This window comes from Salmo salar, chromosome ssa09 (assembly GCF_905237065.1).
Source record: "Salmo salar chromosome ssa09, Ssal_v3.1, whole genome shotgun sequence".
Taxonomy (NCBI): Eukaryota; Metazoa; Chordata; class Actinopteri; order Salmoniformes; family Salmonidae; genus Salmo; species Salmo salar.
Window position 1 is genome coordinate 129516774 of NC_059450.1, and position 18238 is coordinate 129535011.

The window sequence follows — 18238 nt, forward strand, 5'->3', positions numbered from 1 at the left end:
TCTGTCTATGCCCACACACATATTGTCTCAAGAAAAGTTTTATTTTTTATACCCTCAAACGCCAAATTAGGCTTACCTAATTTCAAAATAGGCCATCATCACTGTCAATCATGAATGATCATTTTTCACATTTTACCGGTGAAATGTACAAGCTGCACCTGCAAGCTCTCAATCAGTTTCATGGGAATATGCATTTACATTTTCTTGAATTACTGTTTTGTGAGTGAATTAGAACAGAGGGTGTTAACAAACAATTAGCCTTTGCATTTTGTTTCAATCAAAGCATACTGCAAATCCAGCCTAGTGGCATCCACTGTTGAGTTTTGGCTGCATGAGAAAAGAAATGCGATTATTCAGCTTCAGCTAACCATCCTAAAATCTCACTACAAATGAGGTGTTATAGGCCTACAATGCAATGCTATTATATTCGGTTATGCTATTTAAAATACAAATTCATCATTATGTGATCTTGCTAGTAATTGATTCAACTTAATAATTTTCAATAAATATCTTTACCAGCTCCGTGTATTCTCAAATTGAAAAAAGTGAGGGAGCGCTGCTTCCTTGTGCTCCTGCAGCCCTACACCCCTGATGAAATGAAACTTTAGTTTAAATAGTTGTACTGTTTCTGTAAGGGAAAATAGATTATCTCTTGGAAAGGGAACATGTCTTCATTCTTTTGACAATGTCACAAGCCCGGGAAACCAAAGAGCACCTTACATATTTACTGTTGTTGCAGTCTTCTAATATATTCTATGTGAGGGATTGTAAAGTCAAGCAGGAAAATAATAAGTTACAGTAGGCCTATGTATTCAAGGGTTTTGGTTTTTGGTTTTTCACATAACTAAATAAGTGAATATCTTGGTGTATTCTGGCATTGTTTCAAGTCAATATGATCTGATGGGAGTCCCAGAGCTGCAAAGGTTAGCCATGGGGTCAAAGGTGAAGAGTGAATGTCAAGTAATAGATAGCCAAAGTAAAATAACATTTTGTTAAAACTCTATAATCTAAAACTATATAGAGCCAACCCTTTCATTTGAGAAATTAAAGGGCTCTGTTCATATTAAGAGGAAAGAGGTTGGAACTCATTTCAATATAATTGTGTAAATGTCAGATTATAATTATACCTGTCTAATTTTGATATCTGGTTTTGATGTAAAAGTAGAAAATCCTTATTCACAGATTTTTCCACAGAATGTAGTGTCAGCATGAAACTGGCAACAGAGAGAAGAGAATACTGAAACCCTGATACTGTGTTTATATTTTAAGGGTGTTGGCACACACAGTTCCTCTTTAGTTTGGCCAAAACTATTTGAACAATGGTGAGTCACAATGAGACTGTTCCACTTGTACCATTTAAGTGACAAGAGAAGACAAAAAACAGAATTACGACACATGCCCTGAGGGAGAAGCGGCAAGTCATGTCAAAGGTGTGTTGGAACGTTTGTGTGCCAAGCCCCTCCCAAGTCAGGTGTATAAAAGCACCTGCTCCCAGTATGGCTTAAACATTGACACTTGGATATTTTTCAAGCAAGACATACCAAGCAACTGATTTCTAAGAAGACACTCATTTTCGGCAGATTTCCTTCATCGACTCCTCCAGGACTTAAAGAAGAAGTAAAGATGGCATCTGCTGGGTTTCAGATGTTGGGCACAGCCCTGGGCATCATTGGCTGGATCGGGGCCATTGTGGTCTGTGCTCTTCCTCAATGGAAGGTCACAGCCTTCATCGGCGAGAACATAATCACAGCCCAAACCACTTGGCAAGGCATCTGGATGAACTGTGTGGTCCAGAGTACAGGTCAGATGCAGTGTAAGGTATATGACTCCATGCTGGCACTACCCCAGGACCTCCAGGCTGCTCGTGCTCTCATCATCATCTCTATCATGATGGGCCTGGTGGGCATCCTGCTCTCCGTGGCCGGGGGCAAGTGCACCAACTGCGTGGAGGATGAGAGGACCAAATCCAGAATAGGCGTGGGCTCGGGTGTAGTCTTCATCATCGCTGGCGTCCTGTGTCTCATCCCCGTCTGCTGGTCGGCCAACACCATCATCAGGGACTTTTACAACCCCATGCTGAATAGCTCTCAGAAGATGGAGCTGGGGGCTGCGCTCTACATCGGATGGGGGGCCGCGGCCCTCATGATCATTGGAGGAGGGTTCCTCTGTGCCAACTGTCCCCCTAAAGAGGACAATTACCCCACTAAGTACTCAGCTGCCAGGTCCACAGCACCCAGGGACTATGTTTGAGGAGTGGGAGAAACGCCCGAGAGAGAAAGAAGAGAAAGAAAAGCAAGAGAGATTATAAAAGACAGAGCGAGACTATGTATATTTATACAGGTGCTGTGCAGTGTGATCCTTACTGTCTCACATTGTGATTTTGTGATTGTTGGATCATGTTTGTATGATATCACAGCTTGGTTCCACTGCTAAATGACAAAATTCCAATGTATTTCATTAAAGACAGACTTCCAGACAGTGGCACTTGTATAAGTAAGAAATGACATGATGGCATGTAACGCACCCAGAAAAGGGTGTGGATGGACAATGCCAGCTAATACTCCTTCTGACGTATATTCACAATACATAGAATGAATAGCTAGGTATATAGGAACAGGAACTAGCCAAAGCTATATAGGAATAGGAACTAGCCAAAGCTATTATTTGAAAACATGTATAAAATATTTCAGAATGATCTGAATGGGTTTCCCATAACGTTTGCATTGAAAGTGTACATTTCATTCATCATTTTGACTAAATATATTTTTTAAATGTGTGTGATTCAGAAAATGTGAATTTCAATGGTGATAAAACTGTAAATAAATATTTTTGTTCAACTTCAAATGCAATGTCTCATGTTTTCTTTGACTGTACATGAGCAACAAGCTTTGATCATATATCAAATTAATGAATCTTTATCCCTCAGCATGGTCATGCTTATTCTTAGCTCTTCAGCCACACCCCACACCAACCGTCAAACAGACTATTTCATTGAGAAATCACAGAGTAGATAGATTAGACTACTATTTAGTAGACAATTTCACTTTAAGAGTAAACATCTCCATTCTCTTTTAAATATATACCATATATAGCCTCTAGCCATGCTGAAATGTAGGCCTAACATTTCCTACAGTAGCCTAGTTTGATAACCCACACCAAAATTGGTACATTTAACAAAATGGGAAGAAAAAAACTGATTGATGGCTAGATAAGACCTGAGATTGAGAAATGCTTTGCCTTTGGAATGGGAATGTTACTTTAGTCTACACTAGAATTCAGAGTAGGATGACACACCTTTGAAGTTCACATAGCATCTTGAGAATCCTTCATTGTGCAATGATGCCCCCTATAGGAATAGAAACATAGAACATCCTCATAAGAAGAAAAAACAACATTATGTTACATGGTCCCCATCACTGCTAACTACACCCCACTTCATTTTGTATTTTGGCAGTCTCAGTGAAAACATTGTGTGTCCTGATAGAAGTGTAAATCAGTGTGCAGTCATAAAAAAATGATAGTTTTAAACACCTCCAAATAACACATTTCCTAATAACCCAACTCTTTCTCACAGTCTTCTTGTTAAAACTCCATAGTCAGTTTCCAAGTCATTCTTTGATATCAGTCACATAGTAGTGAGTCAGAAGGAATAGCTGTTTTGTTTCTGCGTCAAGTGGCTATATGACCGTGAAGCTGCTCTTTTCTCTTAGGTCAGCACTGCTAGAGGTTATTGGGCTTCTGTCTGTTTGTGTATAAACATCTCTCAGCAAATGGGAGCAGAGCAGGGAATTCTAGTAACACATACCTGCATCATATCTCTGTTTTTAACACATTACAAAATCTACCTTCTACAACACAACTCTAAAAATACTGGTATCTTTTGTGTGAACCATCTTTGAACTCTTTGGGAATAGCTGGACTCCTCGGGATCTGTCCGTACTCAGGTTGGTGTGTGTGAGACTCAGGTTGGAGTGTGTGAGACTCAGGTTGGAGTGTGTGAGGTCAGGAACAATCAGTTGACAGTGTGTGTGTGAGGAACTATTTAGTAAAGATGGTTTCCCAGGGGATCCAGATCATGGGAAAAGTAATGTTGTTGATCAGCTGTTTGACGCTCATCATCGTGTGTGCCCTGCCTATGTGGAAGGTCACAGCCTTCATCGGAGCCAACATTGTCACAGCACAAACCATCTGGGAGGGAATGTGGATGATCTGTGTGGTGCAGACCACGGGCCAGACGCAGTGTAAGGTCTACGACTCCATTCTGGCACTACCCCAGGACCTCCAGGCCGCCAGAGCCATGATCATCATCTCCATCCTGACCAGTATCGTCGGCATCTGCCTGTCGATCACTGGAGGGAAATGCACCAACTGCACAACAGAGGAGGGATCTCAACGTCAACAGTGAAGAGGCGATTCCAGGATGCTGACCTTCTAGGCAGAGTTCCTCTGTCCAGTGTCTGTGTTCTTTTTCCCCATCTTAATCTTTTATTTTTATTGGCCAGTCTGAGATACGGCTTTTTCTTTGCAGCTCTGCCTTGAAGGCCAGTATCCCGGAGTTGCCTCTTCACTGTTGACGTTGAGACTGGTGTTTTGTGGGTACTATTTAATGAAGCTGACAGTTGAGGACTTGTGAGGCGTCTGTTTCTCAAACTAGGCCTCCCACTCCTCTTTCTATTCTGGTTAGAGCCAGTTTGCGCTGTTCTGTGAAGGGGGTAGTACACAGCGTTGTACGAGATCTTCACTTTCTTGGCAATTTCTTGCATGGAATAGCCTTCATTTCTCAGAACAAGAACAGAGTGATGAGTTTCAGAGGAAAGTTATTTGTTTCTGGCCATTTTGAGCCTGTAATCGAACCCACAAATGCTGATGCATTTTGTAATCACCAATTAGCCTTTTAAAATGATAAACTTGGATTAGCTAACACAACGTGCCATTGGAACCCAGGGGTGATGGTTGCTGATAATGGGCATCTGTAGCCTATGTAGATATTCCATAAAAAATCAGCAGTTTCCAGCTACAATAGTCATTTACAACATTAACAATGTTACTGTATTTCTGATCAATTTGATCAGAAAAAATGTGATTTTCTTTCAAAAACAAGGACATTTCTAAGTGACCCCAAACTTTTGAACGGTAGTGTATATTTAATTTTATATATATATATAAAAATTAATAATAGGGGGCAGATCAGCTTTAATATTGCAGATAGATTGTGGTTTCCATCAATGTAATTGATCCCCCAGATATTTTTATGTAAATATATACAGTACCAGTCAAAAGTTTGGACACTACTCATTCAAGGATTTTTATTTATTTTGACTATTTTCCACATTGTAGAATAAAAGTGAAGACATCACTATTGGGTCACTATTTGTGGCGGCAGGTAGCCTAGTGGTTAGAGCGTTGGGCCAGTATCGAAAGGTTGCTAGATTGAATCGCCGAGCTGACAAGGTAAAAATCTGTCATTCTGCCCCTGAAACAAGGTCGTTAACCCACTGTTCCTATGCCTTCATTGTAAATAAGAATTTGATCTTAACTGACTTGCCAGGGTTAAATATCAAAACAATGAAATAACTCATGTAGTAACCAAAGAAGTGTTAAACAAATCAAAGTAGCCACCCTATTCCTTGATGACAGCTTTGCACACTTTTGGCATTCTCTCAACCAGCTTCACCCGGAATGCTTTTCCAACAGTCTTGAAAGAGTTCCCACATATGCTGAGCACTTGTTGGCTGCTTTTCCTTCACTCTGCGGTCCAACTCATCCCAAACCATCTCAATTGGGTTGAGGTCAGGTGATTGTGGAGGCCAGGTCATCTGATGCAGCACTCCATCACTCTCCTTCTCAGTCAAATAGACCTTACACAGCCTGGAGGTGTGTTGGGTCATTGTCCTGTTGAAAAACAAATGATAGTACCACTAAGCGCAAACCAGATGGGATGGCGTATCGCTGCAGAATGCTGTGGTAGACATGCTGGTTAAGTGTACCTTGAATTCTAAATAAATCACCAACAGTGTCACCAGTAAAGCACCCCCACACCCTCACACCTCCTCCTCCATGCTTCACGGTGGGAACCACACATGCGGAGATCATCCGTTCACCTACTCTGCGTCTCACAAAGACAGTTGGAACCAAAAATCTCAAATTTGGACTCATCAGACCAAAGGACAGATTTCCACTAGTCAAATGGCCATTGCTCGTCTTTCTTGGCCTAAGCAAGTCTCTTCTTTGAAGCATTTATTTGGGCCAGAATTTCTGAGACTAGTAATTCTAATGAACTTATCCTCTGTAGCAGAGGTAACTCTGGATCTTCCTATCCTGTGGCGGTCCCCATGGGAGCCAGTTTCATCACAGCGCTTGATGGTTTTTGTGATTGCACTTGAAGAAACTTTCAATGTTCTTGAAATGTTCCATTTTGACTGACCTTCATGTCTTAAAGTAATGATGGACTGTCGTTTCTCTTTGCTTATTTGAGCTGTTCTTGCCATAATATGGACTTGGTCTTTTACCAAATAGGGCTATCTTCTGTATACCACCCCATACCTTGTCACAACACAACTGATTGGCTCAAACGTATTAAGAAGGAAATAAATTCCACAAATTAACTTTTAACAAGGCACACCTGTTAACTGAAATGCATTCCAGGTGACTACCTCACGAAGCTGGTTGAGATAATGCCAAGAGTGTGCAAAGCTGTCATCAAGGCAAAGGGCAGCTGGCTACTTTGAAGAATCTCAAATATAAAATATATTTTGATTTGTTTAAAAAAAGAATGGTTTACTACATGATTCCATATGTGTTATTTGATAGGTTTGATGTCTTCACTATTATTTTACAATGTAGAAAATAGTAAAAATAAAGAAAAACCCTTGAATGAGTAGGTGTGTCCAAACTTTTGACTAGTACTGTATATAAAATATACATATATTTTTATATATTTTCCTTTATTATTTTCCACTAACCCTACCAGCCCTCCCCTAATTGTAGTATACTAATCGACAACAATACCTAAGCTCCTACTTCCACCTTATACATACTATATACATTTCACAGACACAGTATATTTTACAATAGTTATCTTTTGTTTGTTTTTAGTCTCATCCTTCAGCTCTACTCAACACCTCCCATCTATCTCTGAACACCATCCAGTTTTGATTCGTATTTGCCATATATTTTTCAACTGTGCTGTGGTGTTTCACAAATGTTCTGAACCTTTCTATTCTCATAGACTCTGCATATTGTAAATGAAAGATAATCATGAAGCTAAGAGTATTATTATATTATTGATCAATTGACTATGACTGTTTTTAAATCACCCAGCAGTGCTATTTGCAGAGTTTGCTCCAGGTAAATGTTACAATTCTTCAGCCATTCCTGAACCTGCGACCAAAAACGACATATGGACAGTACCAAGAAAAATGGTCTCTTCGCAAACAAAATCTGCACAGCTGGGATGGTTTTATCCCAAATATATATATTATTCTATTGGTTGCAAAAATGTTGTATAATAATTTAAATAGAAAAACTCGAAGTTTTGAATCCAGCATAGTTTTGTGTATCAGTTCATAAACCATGTGCCTTTTATTTCCAATCCATATGGCACAGCTTAAATGAAACTGGTATACTTTTTTGTTCATCACAATTTTCTTTAACCAATTTTGGTCTTTAATGCAGAGCCGACAGACATGTTCCTTACTTTCTCCCCCTTCCACTTGCCTCTTCCATTTTTGCGATGATGCTGTAATTAGTTGGTTGTCATTTTGAGTAGAGCAGACATTTCCATATATTTTTGTTAACTGCATGTGTGCCATAATGTCTGAGATGTTGATCATGTCAGTGTAATGTCAAAGATCCACTTAATTCAATTCAAATTAGGACACTGTGCTCAAAGGACTTGTCTGACAGTTCTTATAGCGAAAACAGTGAGTGTTGAAATCACAAAGAACTTGAATGAGTTTGTTGAGTTAAAAGTAATAATGTTGTGAGTTATTTTATAAGTGTAATATTGTTGTTTTTTAAACACCTGTTTTCTCAACCACTAAAGTACCCTGTTTATATCCATTAATGTAAAATTAAATCCATTAGGTTAGGAATATATCAATGGAGTTATGTCTCCATTTTGGCACTGTTTTAACTTTGTTCCTGTGATTTAAAACAATTGTATGATCATTGTAAATAAACAGTACAATATAATCAGTCCGTATTGTCCATTTATTTATGAAAGTGCAACAATTAATCCCTCAAATGTGTACTTTGACTGGAGTTTTAGTGAGGAGCATTATCTCTCTGTTGTGGTAAAACATTTGAGCCAGTACCAGTACATACACCCCCATATGCTCTGCTCTGCTTGGTGGGTAAACCTTGACCTATTTAGAAAGACTTGTGAGATGCTTGATAACAATCAGAGATGCATGTTGACTTGACCATAAAACAGTAAGCGATTTACACAGTCAGCCCAATTCTGATATTTTTTCCACTAATTGCCCAATCACATCAGATCTTTTCGCATCAGATCTTGTCAGAGCTGATCCGATTGACCGAAATACCAATTAGTGAAAAAAGATCAGAAATGGGCTGCCTGTGTAAATGCTGCCTCTAAAACATCTGTAGCCTACTGTCATTGTTAGGCCTATTACATTAGGTTTCAGTCAGACCTACTGATTCGTCTATCACACCAATGGGCCAATCCGCACAGCACCAGACAATTGTTATCAAGTGCGGTTAATCTAGACCCCACAGGTGCATACAAACCGCTTTGCCATGGCATGGTCGACAGGTACAAGCATAGGCTTTTATAAAGGTAATCACTGTTGGCATCGTAGCACCATTTAGAAGTAGCCTACAATGCCTTCAGCTTGTTCGCAAATTCTGGGCATTAGCCTCGGCGTGACCCGGATGGTTTGGATACATTATTATCTGTGCGCTTCCCTTTGGAAAGTGATCACGTTTATTGGCAACAACATTGTCACAGCACATATAATGTGGCTGGCCTTTGGGTTAACTGCGTGGTAGAGAGTACGGGGCAAATGCAGTGTAAGTCTTCGACTCCATGCTGGCACTACCTTAGGAGCTACAGGCACCCCGTGCCCTGGTGGTCATCTCCATCATGGCCGCACTCATCGCCATCCGGCTGTCTATGGCTGTGGGGAAATGCACCAATTGCATCGAGGACGAGCGGTCAAAGTCCACAGTCGCCACAGCAGATGTTTCATTGTCGCTGGCATCCGGGTCTGCTTGCAGTACCAGTGCGTGGGTAAAATCACTGGGGAAGTGTTGATGATTAGTTATTTGAGAAGGAGACCAAGTCAAGACGTTGGACCGGGTGGATTCAGTTTATAGTAAGGCAGTTTATTATGAGACAAAGATATTTGGCAAAGCGTGCACGGACTCCTTCGTTTAGCTCATAGGGAACTAGCAGAAGAGAGCCCCGAAACATAGTGTACATCCAATTTATACAATGAAATAACAGTGTGTTGACGTTGAGTCTAGTAGGTCCGCTCTCCTGACTGGTCGATGAGTGGAGGGACGGTCCACTCTCCAGGTGGTGTCGACTTCCCATTGGCCCTTGGCAGTGTCCTTTGTCCTCGGAGTCCAACACACCTAAGTGTGTGTGTGTGTGTGTGTGTGTGTGTGTGTGTGTATTTCTGGTAATTCGTGTCTGGGTGCTTGCGATATTCATGGAATGTTGTTCTTTACACCAGTGGTCAGTTCGTGTGGCTAGGGCTTAAGTCAGCCATCTGTCTCTGGGTGTGGTCGTGATTGGTATCAGTTGGTCGCTCAATATGTCTCTGGAATTTTGTTGTGTGCTGTTGTGAAACATGTTGTGCAAATGCCCTCCTTATATATCATTAGGTAAAACGTTAGATTATCTTTATTACAGAAGCCAAAAAAATGTAGTCCAATCAATGTAAGCTAAATATGATGTGGCTGTCCATGGTTCTGATTTCTATCTGTGGGGTTCAGGTAGAAAACATGTCGACTCACCCTACTTGTAGAGAAACGCCAATGCCATCCTCATCTCTTTCATGTTGACGAAAATGTATGATTCTGTCATACAGTACACACTTGTATTTTTTGTTATATTAGGCTACCTGGCCAAAATCTTAGGCTACCTGGCTAAAATGCTTGCTAATTTCCATTCATGGGCAACGTTAGCTAGTTATTATTAGCCTTCTACATCTAGCTACATATTGCATTTCCATCTCAGGCCAGGGGCACAACAATGTATGAATTAATGGTTGGATCAGAATTATAATCATTCGCCGTTATAATCATTGGCCAGTATGGAGAATTAAGTAAAACCACAAGTCCAAATCCCTATCTCCATCAATAGCTAATTTAGGAAAGGTTCAATTTTAGCTAGTTGGCAAGCTAGCCACCGAAGGACAAAACAACAAGATGCATCAATTCATGTTTTTCTGTCAATGACGTATGCTCTCAATGGGATTTGATAGGGGCTCGCTGGCTTCGCTTGCCTTCAATTCTACGGGCAGCAACAATGTCATGCTTGTTTAGACCAGACAGCATCAGATATATAAATGGCCTACACGTAGAGCGATAGGGGCACTGTTTCTCTCGTTCGGATGCTTTCTCCCGTGAGAAACATTCAGCCGCTTGCGAATTGAAGGAAAATTATGAAACACAGACAAAATGATTTGGTTCGTTTTTTTTAAACGCCTGTCTTCCCTTGGCATCCGTGAATACAATCCACTGTATGGATATAGACTTGCTACAGTATGTTCTGTATACACATTTCTCCTCTAGCCACTCCCAGTTACCACACATTTAGATATTGTTCTGACATGCTTTGTTTTGCTTCTCACTTCGCTGCTAAAAATACAATGAACATTTTATAAACCAGAATAGTTTTACTAGTGAATTCCAATAACTGATTATGCAACCGTGAGCCTGCAATAGACTATACAAGGTCAGTGATTCAGTAACTCAGTCACAACATTGAGATGCGATATATCTCGTTAACTTGACATGAGCTTGACTTTACTAAATACATTTAGATACAAATGAAATGTATTAATTTCCGTGACTGAGTAGCTTTTCCCATCAATGTTCCTATTTGATAAATATCACAGGATGTTTACAATGCTAGGTGGCATTGTTAGGTTTGTCATAGTTTTTGTCATGTGGGTGGCAGGCAGTTTCTTCTTCATTTGTCATAATAGAACTATGCAGGGAGAGGGCATAAGTATATACCACTAGATAGCAATTGTGCGTCATCAGTGTATTTGATGGAGGGACATGACTGAGGTGTTGCACTATAATGCAGGTTTCTTTGAATAGAAAGAGAACAAACCGTGAAACAGTCATTCAGAGTGAAACAATTATGCTAAAGTTGATACTGGGCGGAATATGAGGATGATTTGGTCATTCAATCTTACTGAATATTAATGAACTGTCTCTGTAAAACTACTGAATATAACGTGACAATCAATGATTTGATATTAGACTTTATCTTAACACAATAACAAAGCACCTAAGGCTAAGATAATTTACTGGTGAGACAAATTACAAAAATAACTAAAGGAAGGGATGTCATTTTAAGATCTTTCAACATTTTCTGCATGAGAACGGCATAACTCGAACCGCTCTCTCTCCCTGATCGACAGATCTGATAGCATGGGAACATAATACTGCTTTCTCACAGCTTAGTGTGAACCGACTCAACTCACTCCAGTCTTTTCATATAGTCAACCATCATTTATTATTTTATTGATTTAGATGCTACGAGAGTGGATTGATTGCCTTTTTACAATAATAGATCAGAATTGCCATTATAATCATTGGCCAGTATGGAGAATTAAGTAAAACCACAAGACCAAATCCCTATCTCCAGCCATGGCTAATTTAGGATAGAGCCAAATTCAGCTAGCTGGCTAGCTAGCCACCGGAGGACAACAACACAACGAGATGCAACAATTCAAGTTTTTCTGTCAATGGCGTGTGCTCTTAATGAGATTTGATAGCTCGCTGGCTTCCCTTGCCTTCAGTGCTATGGGCAGCAACAATGTCATACTCGTTTGGACCAGACGGCATCAGATAGATGGCATACACGTAGAGAGACAGAGGGATGCTGTTTCACTCGCTTGGATGCTTACTCCTGTGAGATACATTCGGCCTCATGCGAATTGAAGGAAAATTAGAGGAAACATACATTATTTTATGTTTAAAAAAAATAATGGTAACATTTTTTGTCCTTCCCTTGGCATCCATGAATACACGCCACTGTCTGCTTTTCAGTTCATTTTTTATTTTTATTTTTATTTAACCTTTATTTAACTAGGCAAGTCAGTTAAGAACAAATTCTTATTTACAATGATGGGCTACCAAAAGGCAAAAGGCCTCCCGTGGGGACGGGGCCTGGGGTTAAAAAATAATAATAAATACAATATAAATATAAGGTTTCATACCATTCCCAACCAAAGCTCACGCTGAGGTTGGCTTAGTTCTGTAGTTGACATGTTAGTCCCTTTTAACGTATGGACCATCGTCTTATCGTCCTCGGAACAGGGGGTTACATTTTCGTCAAGGGCTTATATAGTGGAGGGAGAGAAGGGTGTGTTTCATAGTTTATAACCCATGTCTCTTCACAGGGGCGGGCCACTGATTGAGCAGGGCTCTAACCGTATGAAAACCCAATTCTCTCATTTGGAAGCTAAAATTACATTTAATCTTATCACAAATAGTTTCATATTCAAACATTTAATTTGCACAACAATTCCATGTGAATCTGATAACTAGAATGTGTAGACTTTCCCAGATACAGTTTATGTCGTCCTGTCATCAGTCATAATGTCTCAGATGACCACCGAACAGACATCATATACATTAAGTACCAACGCATATTTTCAACTGGTTCTATTACCGAGACATGGTTCCTTTCCCCCCACTTGTTTGATGTTCCCAGACTCTCTATGTTTAACAACAGCTATTCAAGAGTCCTTCAGTAGAGTCAGAGAGAGAGGGAAGGGAGAAAGGTATTTATGGGGGGGGGGGGGGTCATAAGCCTTACCCACAGGCCAACGTCATGACACTGTAGTTGTTTGGGGTCTCCATGTTTGAACCATTTTCCCAACACCATGTGCTCAATGTATCTTAAGAATAATCTAAATGGCTCTTGTGATTAGATGAGGGCTTTTGGGATGAAGACATGTTCTTATGTGTTTTGAACATGTCACCAATACCATTTTCCCTAAATTGCAAGTTGTTGACAGTTTATTGTAACCTGCAGATGATGAAATGCAACATGATCAGACTGCAGTGAGTCACTTGTGGAAACAAATAACACTTTGACTAACTGGGAGGGGAATGTTACTTTCATCATAACACATCCTATCCTAGCATTTTTGAAGTATAGTATTTCCCAATGTTGATACACGGTGTCAGTAAAACCAATTTTCTTATTTGTAAAATAAATAGGCCTGCCTATACGTGTATTTACATTTTCAAAGTCACAATGAAGGTTTGGGATTGAGCATTTTGACAGATGGTCATGCCTTCAGGGAAGTGCCAGTTTCAGTGTCTATTGATGGTATTTGGTGGAAAGAAGTGTGACCATCTGAACTCCAGGTTGTTTTGAACCTGTCGCATATGAAAGAGAGCTTTCTGAAGATGACAGTATTGAGTTAAAGATTGTCACCACTCCTTCAGCTCTGTCTGAGTGTCACACAGTATCTACAGCGTGACAGTCTGAGGAATCTGGTCTGTCCAGAACAACTCACCTCGTGACAGGAAACCACTCCTCCTGCATATTCGTCTTCCTCAGCAGGCTCCAGTTGTTTCTGACTTAGGCAGCCAGACTTCTCTTTCTCCCACTCCAGACACAGCCTCTCGCCATGGGGAGGATTGGCAAGGAGGTGTTGGGCCAGCTGCTCAGCTTAATCGGCTTCGTGGGGGTGGCAGTGACCACGGGTATCCCCATGTGGAGGGTGGCCACGTACATGGGTGCTAACATTGTGACAGGCCAGATCGTGTTGGACGGCCTGTGGATGAACTGCGTGATGCAGAGCACGGGACAGATGCAGTGTAAGATAAATGACTCAGTGATGAGGCAGCAAGGGCCTTGGTCATCGCCTCCATCATCTTCAACTTTGTTGGCCTGATTGTCACCTTCATCGGGGGCCAGTGCACCAGCTGCCTGAAGTCTGATTCCTCCAAGAGTAAAGTGACGATCCTTGGAGGCATCCTGCTGCTCATAGGTGCTATTCTGGTCCTCATCCCCGTTTGCTGGTCAGCGGCATTCACTATCTCAGACTTTAATAACCCTCTGACCATTGAGACCCAGAGGAGGGAGATAGGAGCCTCCATCTACATCGGCTGGGGCTCCACAGCGCTGCTCCTCATCGGGGGGGATCATCCTCTGCACCTCCTGCCCACCCCAGAAGATGTATGGGTACCCAAGCTATCCTCAAGGAGCGCCCATGTACCCCTATCCAGGCCAACCAATGGTCCAGGCAGGGCCCTATGGGAGAGTTTACACCCCAACCAGCAGACCCTACTCAGGGACAGGGTCGTATTCACAATGTAAATCCTGAAGTATTGACTTCTAGTATGCAAACGTTATGAGAAATTGTTTAATAATGAGAATGGATGTAGCGTAAATGTTCATTTTAGCAGCAGCCTGTGTTTTTCTCCCATTGTGCAACTGATGCTGTTGTTTTGTAAATAGCTGGTTGGTCTATGACTTGTGATGTATCGGTACACAAAAACAACACATTTTTCTGTAAATATTTTTACCAAAAATAAACACACTTTATGATATAATGTGAAGTCTTAATGTGTCTTTGTGGAAAAGTTGGGAAACAACAGCTGCAATATTAAATGTATATGAAATATGAGCAATAATCATACCAATAATCAAAGCCTATGCATTTTCTTACTTACAATTCATGTTTTAAAAGTTGCATTTTGAATTAAATTCTCCCTTAAATCATGAATCTAAAAGTCTAAACCATTGGGGGCAGTGGTGGAAAAAGTACCCAATTGTCATACTTGAGTAAAGGTAATGATACCTTAATAGAAAATGACTCAAGTAAAAGTAAAAGTCACCCAGTAAAATACTACTTGAGTAAAAATCAAAGTATTTGGTTTGAAATATACTTAAGTATCAAAAGTAAATGCAATTTCTCAAATATACTTAAGTATCAAAAGTAAAAGTATAAACAATTTCAAGTTCCTTATATTAAGCAAACCAGACGGAACAATTATCTTGTTTTTTTACTTAAGTACTTTACAATACTGACGGGGGGTGGGGGGGGAGTGGGTACTAAGCTAACGTATGAAATTGTTTTAAGATGTTCATACCATGGATCATGTAGCTATTTGATTTGGAATTTTAGGACCCCTTCAGGTATCAAAAAAATATATTTGAAAAATATTGCATTTGGCCTTTTCTACTATAGCCCATAGAAGCACATAGAATAACACATTCATAAATGGCAAAAAAGACAGTAAAAAAGAAATCATGAATAATAAAGTGTTGAAGTGTCTGTGCTATATCTAGAAGATATAAGAAAGCTCAGGAAATATATATATATATATATATATATATATATATATTTTTATATATACATATTTAACCCCTTTATTTTTGTTTCCACAAAACTACCTCCATACTTCTTCTATTCTTTTGTATGGGTTACCTTAAAAGATGAGCCCCGTGACACATAGTTTGTAGCCCAAACAGTTTGGACTCTACAGAAAATGGCACATCACCGTTACTGACATCAGACGAGTCCCGTGGGGCTTGTAGGGGTTGTAGAGCAAAACGGAGAAGTCTCATCTTTCCATATTAGTTTTGTAGGCCAAACCGTTCAGACGCTACTGACATTTTCGTGAGAAGCCAGATTTTAGGGATGTCTCATGGGCTGACAAACACCGCTGTAGCTTGGCCACCTTCCACCGCAGATGCAGAAGGTTGACATAGGTGGATATGGCAGATTGAGACACAGCCCATGCAAAAAATGATATCTCTAGCTTAAACTGATGGATTTTGATGGGGTGCGTCAATAGACTCTTAAGGATTTTATGGGATCAACATCTTTTAGTTACATGATTGTCACGTTTGTCGTAGGATGAAGAAGCGGACCAAAGTGCAGCGTGTGTATCGTTCCACATTTTCTTTATTAAACTGTGAAACTAACAATACATACAAAACTAAATGAACAAAACAACAAACTGTGACTGTCACGTCCTGACCCTGGTATGAGGTCATTTTTCCTTAGTAGATTGGTCAGGGCGTGACAGGGGGGTGTTTCGTCTATGTGTTTTGGGTTTTCTGTTTTCTATGTGGGTTGTCTAGAGTTTCATTCTATGTTGTCATTTTCTATGTTGTGGCCAGGTATGGTTTCCAGTCTATCGTTGTCTCTGATTGGAAGCCATACTTAGGCAGCCTATTTTTCATGGGGTTTTGTGGGTGGTTGTTTCCGTTTAGTCTAGAGTACCTGACGGGAAAGTTGTTGGTTGTTTTATTGTTTTGTTGTTGAAGTGTTTTCATTAAAAATCTAAGAATGAGCACTATACACGCTGCGCCTTGGTCTCCATTCAACGACCCCTGTGACAGTGACGAAGAGTACAAAATGCACTTACTCAAAAACAGTCTCCCACAAACCCAGGTGGGAAAAACAACTACTTAAGTATGATCTCCAATTAGAGACAACGATGACCAGCTGCCTCTAATTGGAGATCATCCCAAAAAAAGCCCAACATAGAAATACAAAACTAGAACATAACATAGAAAATCTAAACTAGAAAAAAACCCTGTCATGCCTGACCTACTCTACCATAGAAAATAACAGCTTTCTATGGTCAGGACGTGACAATGATGACGTATCTGGTAATTTCTGTTTATTTTGGCGATAGCATGGTTACTCAAAAGCTACCTCGTATCTCCTCTCTCCAAATATACAAACATCCCACTGGGCACACACTGGTTGAATCTATGATGTTTCCACGTATGTAACAAGGGTCGTATGAAGGGGACCAAGGCGCAGCGTGTAAAGTGCTCATATAAAACAGGCTGCCTAAGTATGGCTTCCAATCAGAGACAACGATAGACACCTGCCTCTGATTGGAAACCATACCCGGCCAAAACATAGAAAACAAAACATAGAATGCCCACCCACCTATCACACCCTGGCCTAGCTAAACAGAGAAAACACAGCTCTCCTAGGTCAGAGCGTGACAGTACCCCCCCCAAAGGTGCGAACTCCCGGCCGCAAACCTGAACCTATTGGGGAGGGTCTGGGTGGGCATCTATAATTGGCGGCGGCTCTGGTTCGGGGCGTAGCCCCCACACCGCCCGCTGATCGCTGGAGGCTCCGGGCTGAGGAGCGTCGCTGGAGGCTCCGGGCTGAGGAGCGTCGCTGGAGGCTCCGGGCTGAGGAGCGTCGCTGGAGGCTCCCGGGCTGAGGAGCGTCGCTGGAAGCCCCGGGCTGAGGAGCGTCGCTGGAAGCTCCGGGCTGAGGAGCGTCGCTGGAGACTCTGGACTGGAGAGCGTCTCTGTAGGTTCCGGACTGGGGACCTTCGCTGCAGGCTCCGTGCCATGGATCATCACTACAGGCTCCGGGCCATGGATCATCACTGGAGGCTTCGTGCCATGGATCATCCCAACAGGCTCCGGGCCATGGATCATCACTGGAGGCTTCATGCCATGGATTATCACTGGAGGCTTCGGACCATTGATCATCACTGGAGGCTTCCTACAGGGAGCTGGAACCGGTCTCACCGGACTGGGGAGACGCACTGAGGACCGAGTGCTCAAAGCAGGCACCGGCCTTACTGGGCTAATGAGGCGAACTGGAGGGAGAGTGTGGGAAGCAGGAACAGGACTTCCTGGATTCTGGAGGCGCACTGGAGAGAGAGTGCGAGAGGCAGGCACATGCTCACCACAATAAGCACGGGGAGTTGGCTCAGGGCTCACCCCTGGCCCAGCCAAACTACCTGTGTGCCCCCCCCAAAAAAAAAGTTTGGGGGCTGCCTCTCGTTCTTCGCCGGGAGGCTCCAATATCTGTCAATGACTTGCCCCCAAGTCCAGTTTCTCCTCCTCATCCATTCCATGTGTGACCAGGTGTCCATCTCTGCCTGGGCACGCCGCTTGATCCAGTCATGGTGGGTAGTTCTGTAGCAAGGGTCGTATGAAGGGGACCAAGGTGCAGCGTGTAAAGTGCTCATATTTCTTTTAATGACGACACTTAAACAAAAATAACAAAAACGACAGCCAACA

The 18238-nt window shown here is 41.5% G+C and overlaps 2 protein-coding genes and 1 pseudogene across 2 annotated transcripts; all 3 read left to right on the forward strand.

The window, feature by feature from the left end:
• Positions 1-1486: 1486 nt before the first annotated feature.
• On the forward strand, positions 1487-2844 carry LOC106612824 (claudin-4). Its single transcript, XM_014214349.2, has one exon. The coding sequence runs from the start codon at positions 1624-1626 to the stop codon at positions 2248-2250; it is 627 nt and encodes a 208-aa protein (XP_014069824.1). The 5' UTR covers positions 1487-1623; the 3' UTR covers positions 2251-2844.
• A 1111-nt stretch (positions 2845-3955) lies between these two features.
• LOC106612821 (claudin-4-like) lies at positions 3956-4588 on the forward strand. The gene has a single exon (XM_014214346.2). The coding sequence runs from the start codon at positions 4052-4054 to the stop codon at positions 4403-4405; it is 354 nt and encodes a 117-aa protein (XP_014069821.1). The 5' UTR covers positions 3956-4051; the 3' UTR covers positions 4406-4588.
• Positions 4589-13662: 9074 nt separating this feature from the next.
• On the forward strand, positions 13663-14778 carry LOC106612820 (claudin-like protein ZF-A89; annotated as a pseudogene).
• The last annotated feature ends 3460 nt before the right edge of the window (positions 14779-18238 follow it).